Source organism: Acyrthosiphon pisum, chromosome A1, assembly GCF_005508785.2.
Source record: "Acyrthosiphon pisum isolate AL4f chromosome A1, pea_aphid_22Mar2018_4r6ur, whole genome shotgun sequence".
NCBI lineage: Eukaryota > Metazoa > Arthropoda > Insecta > Hemiptera > Aphididae > Acyrthosiphon > Acyrthosiphon pisum.
Genome location: NC_042494.1, coordinates 43,170,128 through 43,180,952, shown reverse-complemented (window position 1 = coordinate 43,180,952; position 10,825 = coordinate 43,170,128). Strand labels below are relative to the sequence as shown.

General features: G+C 29.4%; 1 protein-coding gene across 1 annotated transcript; it reads left to right on the top strand.

Annotated features, from left to right (window-relative positions):
- The first annotated feature begins 1,047 nt into the window (after positions 1–1,047).
- On the top strand, positions 1,048–9,369 carry LOC100161177 (ralBP1-associated Eps domain-containing protein 1). Its single transcript, XM_001949659.4, has 12 exons — positions 1,048–1,268; positions 1,361–1,541; positions 2,281–2,521; positions 2,575–2,779; positions 2,840–2,932; positions 4,744–4,897; positions 5,038–5,095; positions 7,724–7,842; positions 7,913–7,980; positions 8,039–8,150; positions 8,290–8,377; positions 8,473–9,369. Exons 2-12 carry the CDS (start codon positions 1,388–1,390, stop codon positions 8,606–8,608), a joined length of 1,428 nt encoding a protein of 475 aa, XP_001949694.2. The 5' UTR covers positions 1,048–1,268; positions 1,361–1,387; the 3' UTR covers positions 8,609–9,369.
- The last annotated feature ends 1,456 nt before the right edge of the window (positions 9,370–10,825 follow it).

Genomic DNA, 10,825 nt, shown 5'->3' with positions numbered 1-10,825 from the left:
TGAATCTAGTTGGTGCATTCGGGAAGTCAAAATTTGAAATTTCCAATAGTTTTCAAAAGCGCCGTGCAAAACAAAAGAAAACTTAAGGAAAAATAAGAATTTTTACACAATATCTGTTTTCGAGAAAATTGATTTTGGTTTTTGTTGTAACTTTAAAACAAATGACCATAGATACATGCAATTTTCATTGGTTATTTATATTTCTATTTTCTATACATATTAAAATTTTCAAAATATTTTGATTTGTTTTGAATTGTTTACGGACAATTTCAGTTTCCAATTTAATTAGTTTTTTTTTTCTATGAATGTCAATAAAACTTTATTTGTTGAGTAAAAATACTTGAAAATTTAATACAAGGCTCCTATTATATTGTTACAATGACATTTTAAAAATATGTAAAAATCACGAAAATTAGCAAATTATTTTGAGTTAAGAATTCGTAAAAATTTTTCTTTTGAAAGCTAATAGATTTGAAAATATATTACAAGATTCCACATAATATTCCACATAATATATTAGTAATACATATTAGTAATACTGCGTAGTAATATATTTTTTTTAAATTAAACATTAAACATTCTTAGCCATAGGCTATCTAGTGATATCTGACAAATTACATATTAGTTTTAACAGATTAACGTGATAATTGAAAAAAAAATATATTTTCAAAAGTACTAAGGATAGTATTAACAATTGATCATTTTAAGTTAAACAGAAGTAACAATAAGCTTTGTAATAGTAATAGTCTATATCTATATAGATTATAGAGATCTGTGCGCGGGATCTATATTTTGTCAGCATACTCGACAGAACTATAAAAGACCATTTCTATTTTCTGGGGGTATGACAGCTGCAGGCTGCTGGTATGTATCGGACTGATCTGCAACGACGCGACGAGTACAAAGTTAGGAACGCCTCCCGAGGGCGAACCGGACTTCTAGCCGGTGCGATTTGTTTATTTATTTTCTTATCAGTGATACATATTCACATTGATAACAATAATACGCGTTTAATTGACTGACAATAATAATAATAGTAATAATCATTATTATTATATCAGCTACGGCGGATTCCTACACGACTCGTGGAAAATCTGTGAGGGCCCGTATCGCCTTGATTCGCTTGCCGCAGCAGCAACGACAGCAAACAATTATAAAGAATCGTCGTGCGCGTGTCCATCCCCTGTGGATTAGAAAAAGTTATGTTTGAGTAACGCTGATCGTCGTCTTAAGTGCACGTATGATGGTTTTGCGTTTTACCATACAAGGTAATTCGAGTTTCGACATTGTGCTAATGTCACCGCCGTCGGGTTCGATTTTACTCATTTTCTTTTTTTTTCTTCTCATGAACGCTCCACAGGAGACACACTATTGAGTAAATATTATTATGACGGACAGTCAAGTGGTAATTGTGAACACGGAACGCGATGTGGAGCGCACCCTAAACAGTTCAGCGACAGAGGCTTCGAGCACGGCTAGTGACTCGCCTACGCCCACCAACAGTGTCCAGGATAAAAATTGGGTTCATTGGCACGGACCAAGTAATGAACTATTTACATAGTTAAATACATAATATACAGTTTATCTATTTTTAAATTATTTAATATCTACCTGTTGAGCACTAATAAGATATTTTATTATGATTGTCATAAATTCAAAATATAAATTTAAGATTTATTTTATAATTATATGATTTTTTATTTTTTGCTAGCTGATCCTCTTAACATTGTTGCCCATTAAAAATGCCAACTCTTTATGAATAATGTTTTATTTTATAATATAACTAAAAATGTACTAAGTTATATTGTTACAACAATATTCACTTAATTTTATATCATATTAATGTATTTTTATTGTTAAGTAATTAATATTATAATAGTTTTAAAACCCATGGCAACCATTTATAAACAATAATTTCCATTGGAAGTCTCAAAATCCTTATTTGAGCACCTTCCAGAGTTGGTCCTCTCCCTTTTTGAATTAGCTTATCTTCTGCCCAGGGATCTAATCTATCTCTGTACCAAATTTCATCAAAATTGGTCCAGCCGTTTAGGAATGCATATAGACAAACAAACATTAATTTATATATATATATATAAGATTTTACATTATTATTTAGATTCTGATTAAAAATCATAGCTGTGTAAGGAAAATCAAAAGTTAATATTTGGTATAATGATGAATATTGGATGTTTTTGCATGATGAAATTACATTATAATTGTTTTTCAAGACCTATTGCTATATATTGTCTGTATAACAAATAAAATTTGAATTTCTAGCATGGGGTGATGAACAGCGACAGTTATTGGGTACTGAAGAGGAAGCAGATTCATCCGACTGTGAAACGGTTTCATCTGCAAATGGGATTGGAATTTGGAGTATGAATGAGGAACAGAGTAAATATTATGAAGAACAATTTGCATCAATGCAGCCTAATCCAAAATCTTTACTGACTGGATCAGTAGCCCGATCATTTTTTGAAAAATCACGTTTGCCATTACATGAACTTAAAGAAATATGGTATATTTGTTTAAAACTTTTATTATGGTTTTTTTTATTTAAACTATTTTTAGGCAATTGTCTGATGTAACCAAGGATGGAGCACTTTCATTAGCTGAATTCAAACTGGCCATGCATTTAGTTGTTCTTAGACGCAACAATATTACTCTTCCTAAGAAATTACCGCCATCATTAGTGCCACCAGCTGTGTCACCAGTTCAGATAAATACTAAAAATAATACTATTGTATCACCAACTTGCAGTATTAAAAGCAAAGAAGTAAACATTTTTTAAAACGGCTCACTTATAAGTTTAAACATTTTATTCAATTTTTTACAGTGGACAAAGTTTATTGATTCTCCTACTAGTTCATTATCATCACCTGGACCAAAGCCAGTAAATTTTGATTTTCAAAAGTCTTCTGTTGAACAAGTATGTCATTGTCACCTTTTAATTATATATTATAATAATTTGCTTAATTGTTTAATTGGTTTTGTTATTGAAGTGAAACATTAATTAGTTTCATTTAATTATTTCCATTTTTTTGTTTTTTGTTTTTTAGAGCTGTGAGCATAAATTATAAAAGTGGGTCAAAGCATTAGTGTTCAGTTTAAGATAGTTTCAGAGCTCATTTAAATGTTGAATTACATTAAATTTGAATAAACAAAACCAAAAAAAACTAATAATTGAAGGAGTTTCTTTGTTAAATTAGTTTGTATTATTTTCTGATGAGATGGATACTTAGTTTTCTTTTTAAATAAATTTGTTCTAAAATAAATATTTTAATGACAGAATAATTTTCTTTATAATTGCTAATGATTAAAAAATTTTATAATTATGTATTTTAAATGTCACATCTATACTGAATCTTGACTAGGCCCGCCTTGATTAATCATTGGAATTATATCAGATATTTATATGTTAACATACACAATTTTCTTTTTCGGAGCTTCTACACCTGAGTATTTTTTTTCCGAAACAACTCATTCTGAATTCAACCATACCTTATAAGTGTGTATTTTGACAATGGTTTTGAAATAAAGATATAGATTTTTCAATAACTTAATCCCCCCCTAATGGGCATCTCCAATTTGCGAACACTGTACTTTTACAAATATAGAACTCTGAGTAGCTGTCACCTCCGATTAGTGGACAAAATTTCGTGAACTGAGATTATCCGATATTTAAAGGCTTTTCTGTAGTATACCAATGCATTGATCAGAGTAAATTGTATATTTACTTTGACTGATACAACGAGTATGTATTGAAAAATCCATCTCTTTTCAAAACTATTATCAAGTTACATGTTACTGAGTAACAAAGATAAATAGTGACTATATAGAAATATAGAAATAATAATTAAATTATGTAGACATTTAGAATTAGTTGTTTTTGAACAAACATTTTAAATAGATAGGTTTAGAGGCCCCTTAAAAGACATATTATTTATTATTTCTTTATGTATTTAATAATACTATTATCAAACCATCGTTGTATATTTTTGCATCAAATATATCCATTGCTTACATTTTTTATGACAAAAGTACACTTAAAGTGAATGTATGGAATACAGATATTTATTATAGTTGTTTATAAATTATATTATTATAATCTAAACTATTCTAAAGTTTCATAATAAATATAATTATAAATATTGAGACGTTAAATGTCTATTTTTAGTTAATGAAAAACAAAATGTCAGATGTTAACATATAATTTTAAGTATCAATCTTCACTCGAACATTTTCTAATAGCTCTATTGTCCATTTTTTAATGTTATATATTTATATAAACAATGAAACAACTATTGATAAAAGGGTTTTGGGTTTTAATTTTTACCAAAAATGATGTGAATATATAAATGTTTAGTATAGTTTTCTTTGCCTGACACAACATTAATAATAATTTATGTTTTCAGAATTGATATTTATCTCAATAGAGTATATACTCTTATTATATATCATATAGATAAGAATATTATAAGGATTTTATTAATTTTAATTTCCATAATCTATTTTTAAAACTAACAAGTTAATAAAGTATTAATTTTTAAAAAAATAATTAGATAAAAATGGTATTCATTACACATTGTATACAGATAGTTTTTTTGCTTATGATATTATTTATTTTTCCAATTCTAATGTCTTTTAGGAAATCACATAATTAGAAATACAGATTATCATTTTAGATCAGTTGTATGTAAGAAATTTGTTTAACTTGTTTCTGTTATGTACAACATTCAGGATCCAAAGATCTTACATCCGGTTGCTGTTCGAGTTACACCTGGTATTGATAATTGTTTGGAAGACCAAGAAAAAGAAACACTGTCAAATAATGTTGAAGAGATGGTTTTAATTAAATCAATTCAGAGGCCTCAAGCTAAAAAGCTTAGTAGCCGTATGTATTTTTAAGTAGTTAAGTTGTATGATTCGTTTTAGTTTTTAATGTAATATTTAAATATTATTAATTATAATAATGCAAATAGAATACTAAACATAAAATATTAATTTCATACTTTTTAAATTATTTATTTTTAGATCTAGGACCTGGTGCTCTACCACCACCACCTTTACCAACATATTATGGTGAAGATATGTAAGTTAAACATATTTTTAATATTATTATTTGCTTGTATATTTAACGTGAGATGCAAGAGCACGGTCCGCCGACCAGGGATCTGTATACTTTAGTCTATAAATGAAATAAGGTTTCATCTATCGTTACCCAGGGTCACTGTGTGAAAGGGTATACGGGGTGCACCCCAAACCAGGAAAACCTAAAACCGTCCTCAAAGCTATCAACCCATTGCACTACTTGGTGTTAGCTACAAACTCCTATAAAGATTGATCTACAATTGCATTAGCCCAAATATTGATCGAGTGGTCCCCAAACAACAAGATGGGTTTAGACCAAATTGAAGCGGCACAGATCAATTAGTAGCATTAACCTCATGTATAGAAAACAGATATCAAAATAATCTAAATACTACAGCTGTGTTAGTCGATCTCTCAGCTGCATATGATAGGGTAGGAGAATGGGTATCCTTACAAAACTTTTGGAACTATTTTATTGTCTTACACTATACATTAATGAACGAAATGCTTAGTAATCATGTTAACAGTACGAGTACATATAAGAGAAATACATTGGAAATCAAGACAGCTGAACGACAAGCTACCTCAGGAGTCAGTTCTCACACCAATCTTGTTCTATCTTTATACTAATGACTTACTAAATACAATTTGGCTGAAACTTATCTTCTCTTATGATATTACATTTGGTACACAAAACAGTAAATTCAAAATCTCCGGAGAAATTTTAACTAAAGACCTAGCAACAATCTCAGGGTATCTACGCAAATGGCGACCAAAACCCACCGTAGACAAAACATTGGCGACAACTTTGCATTTAAACAATCGTCTGGCCAATCACTAACCCAACTCCCAAGTTAGTGTTTTGTGGTAGTATCTTCAAATATGATCAGATTCCTAAATAATTAGGAGTTACTCTAGACAGACAGCTTACATACAAACACCACAAAGAAAATACTGTAGCTATGTTTAAAACCAGAAAAAACATAATACAAAAACTAGTTGGCCCATCCTGGGGACCATCCAATTCGACTATAAGAACAACTGTGCTAGCACTAGTATACTGAAACGCAGAGTATGCCTGCCCATTGTGGCTAAATAGCTCTCACTGCAACACAATTAATTTCCAGCTCAACCACTCTATGAGAATCATCTCTGGCATGGTAAAATCAACACTGAAACCGTGGATTTCCGTCTTGTGCAACATCTTGCCACCTTCTATACGCCGTAAATCAGCTGGCCTCTGATAATGGACAAAATACACTGAAAACCGATCCATCAACATCCACGATGAGAATTTCAGACTGAAAACCAGAAAATCAATTCACATAAATATGAGAGAACTTATTGATAGCCGCTACCATGGCCTACCTGATTGTAAATCAGAATGAGAAAAACCAACTCAGACACCCACAATATACAGTCAACTCGGGATATAACGAATTTCAAGGGACTGAGAAAAAAGTTCGGTATATCGAAAGTTTGTTACACCTAAATTCGTTATATCAAAAGCATAAATCAACAAAATTCGTTTAAACGAGATTTAAAAGAAAATAAATTTAGGTTTTATTAGATTTGTATAATTACATACATACATATTACCTAGATATTATTACATATTTTATTATGTATTACAATTTATTTTTATTTTATTATATAGACATATATATTTTTTTAAATGTTAGTGTTCGGTCAGGTAAATATTTAAAAAATAGTCCTGTCTCGTCAGCATTGAACACATTTTTTGGATTGTATTCACATAACAAATCTTGAAGTTTCACTTTCCAGTTGTCACAGATACCTTCATCGACACTTGCACTTTCTCATTTATTTTATCGCTTGATAATCGCTGAAATAAACTTCGTTATAGCTTAATTTATATTAATTGACGTGTATCTTATAAGCAACGACATGAACATTATCTTATCGCATAATAATAGCCGAAACAAACTCGTATAATTTGTAACATCAATCTCCAAAATTATAAAAATTTGTTACATTGCTAGAACTTTTGCCTAAAAAAACTTAGTTATATAGAGGGGACAAAAATACATTTAATTTTTCATCACGGGATTTTTAAGGGAACGACAGTTTTATTCGTTATATCGAACTCCGTTATACCGCGAGTTTACTGTAATACTTACACTAAGCACCCCGGTGTTGGGATACCATCTTCCTCAACAATACTGTATCGTGCTAAATCTATTACGCACTGGATACGGGCACTTTAAAGAGTTACTTCACAAATGGAAAATGGCAGACTTCTGATTTTGTGATTGCAGTCACCCCTCAGATTATCCACCACATACTTAAATACTACCCCATCCGTTCATTCAAAGGATCAATGCATGAACTCCATTATGCCACGGATGTAAGAATTAATAAAATTAGAGCACTCGACATTACACTTTAATGAAGAACAGAATATACCACTTTTTATATAATTTTACAGCTATCAAAAACCTACTTAATATGTTTTTTAATTTTAACTTTTAACTTTTTATATAACAAATTTTATTTGCTTGCTCATATTATAATATACCATACAATAATAATAATTTATTATAATTGACTTATGTTTTATAAATTGAAATGTATTGATATTTTGTTTATCCGAAATATTTCACTATAGGAATTCAGGACCTGCAAGTTTACCCGTGGTAATAGCAAAAAAAGAACCTCCACCTCCACCACCACCACGGCCATATCGTGCTCACATGCGTAGTTCCTCTCTCGATCTCAATAAACTTGGTAATTTTCTTTTATACAATGATCAATACATTTTATTTTTATTGTTTATTATTTAAAATTTATATTCTAGGCAAATTTGGGGCTGTTAATTCAACTCAGGGACCTCCAGTTGTTCCTCCAAGAATAACTCCTAGTCCAGTAAATAGTATATTCCAAGTATCTAATATAAATACATAAAAAGTTATTTATATTTTAGAATTCAAATGTTGAAATTAATGGGTTGAGACAAAATTGTGAGAGAACTGAATCTGGTCAATTTGCTGATTTTGCACAGTGTCCTGGTGCTTTTCAAGTTTACAAGAAACCACGTAAATTTTATCTTATAACATAATATTTATATATTTATACAACATAATTCTTCCAACATAATATATAATCATAATATTGTGAAATACCAGATTATACTTTGTGGTAATATAATTGGCTATAAAATAGCAATCTCAATAGTTTCAGAAACACAAAGTAATGAAAACTCATCAACAACTGGTTCAGAAATACATGGTGTGCAGCCATTAGAGTCATCTTCGTCTAGCAAGTAATTATAGATGAAATAAACATAACTTATAACTAGTTACAAGTATAGAACTGTTAAATAAATAAAAATAATAATATATTTTTCATACACATTAGATTAGAAGAAAGGAATGCTCATTTACGTCTAGTCTATCAAGAGTTACAAAAACAATTGAATGATTTACGCGAAGAACGCGCTGGTTTACAATTGCTCTTGGATACCGTTCATAAGTCATCTCCACCCTCATTTTAACCATTTGTTGATATGAAAATGCTTTGGACTTATATTATCAACAAATAGTACACTTCATCATCATTAACATTTATTAATATTATTATTATTAACAATGATCTTGATGAACCCATTATCACTATGTTTTAATTATCACAAAATATTGTTAATATTAATAATATAACCTATTTATTTATATTTATTATCATACTTATCTGTTTGGTTTAATATTATAATTATTATTTAAATGTATTGTTATTTTTTTTTGACCAAGCATCAATAGATACATCAAATATTAGATCATGTTTTAAAGTGTGAAATTTAAATTTTAAATTTTGATGTATTTACTGTTGAACTTTATATGTGATTATTATTATTATTTATTCATTATTGTATTTTACCTTTTGTCTATTGTAATATTGGTATAATTTAGTTTAGAAACATTAAGTAAATGATAATTATTAATTTAATTTCTCTGCGCTCCATTAATCAATTTAAGTACATAATATACATTTCATATTATTTTTTCAATTTATGAATTACATTCAGGAGTGCAGAGTAAAATAAAAATGAGAGATTCTTTTTTTTTTTTTCAATTCTTGTTCTGCTAAATAAAAAAAATAAGAATCTTTTATTATTGCTATATGATGAATGAAAGTGTTATTTATTAATAAGAAGAATAAAGGCAGCTTCTCCATGCAGAATTCATTGATTCTTTTGACAAAGTTTATTATATATCATATTATTTCAGAGTAATATATTTATAAAATATATGGTTTATCTAAAATTGTTGTTTTATATATTTTTATAAGGAGCACAAAACACAAAAATAAGTTTTTAGTTTGAAAGTATGTTCAATTTTAATAATTATAAATGGTATAGGCTTAAAATTTTTATACTCACATTATTTAATGAGTTATGAGGAATTGAAAAAAGACGTGTGACGTCATTGGGCTGAGCTCGCAGTAATTGCCAATTTTTATATGTGTTTAATGTTACTCACTTCACACAATAATTTACCTACCTTTAAAGTATATTTTCTAATTTTTGTTGTACATATGTGTAGTGTTTTCATGTACTAATTGCATTAATGGAACCAACACTTTTCTGAAATTTTTAGATTTTTTTGGAAAAATTTAAAATGTGTAGCAAAATGAATCGACGCGCTGCCCTGTTTAACTATAAAGTATGTACGTAACGAAATTATCTCTTTTAGTACTTTTAATATTTGAAAAAAACCAAACGTTATATTGAAATTTTGATTCATCTATCGTCTTTAGCTCAAAAAATCACATATTTCAACAGAAATCAAACCAGTAAAAAAAAATGTTGGTTGGTAAATTGTTGTGGAAAGTGACCAACTTTAACACGCGTAAGATAGGCAATTAGTCCAGTGGCGTCACTTAACATTTTTGCTATTTTTAGGACTTTGGCGCCACTGGGGGGAGATGGAGAAACGTTTCTATAGCCCCTCACACAAATTCTTGTATAACTTCGAAAAAAAATTTGCACAAATTTCGTACTAAATATCGGCCAAAAAAAAATTGCAAAACTCAATATTGGGGGGTGTTTGGGAAACATACGAGGATATTTCGGTCTTCGATTAACTATAAAAATTTAAAACACTATGTTAAAGCAAATTCTCGACTTGTGGTATTATTATATTGTTAAAAATAATAGTTAGTAATAATAATAAATATAAAAAAATGAATTGTTTTAAATTTAAACTATTCCTATTTGGTGAATATTTTACTGTGCAAAAAAACAATGTGTAGACCCGAGTGGGCCCCCAAACATAAACATAGACGGGGGCCCCACAGGGAAAATCCCTTTTTCCCCATGGACCTATCCACCTCTGGATAACGTAGTCGTGCTGAATGCTGATGCAACGTGAGCAACGTCGTGCCTTTCTTAATTTCGTATTTTTTGGTTGTGATTTTAAACTTTTGTTATCTGCTGATTTTGTTGGGGTGAAAGTAAAACTTAATTTATAAATGTCCTCTTTATTTTGCATATTTTATTGTTTTTTTGCATATTTTTATCGCATATTTAGCAATTGTTTAGGTGATACATTATTAGGTAGTTAATAAATATCCTTTTTTGCATATTTAAAGATATCTAAGATAATATTATAGCACTTATTTATGCAATTTTAAGTGCTATAATCTCCCAACTCTGTTTGTGAAGAGCTCGGACAACCCCTCATTCAGGGGCGCCATTTGGGGGGGGGACAGGGTG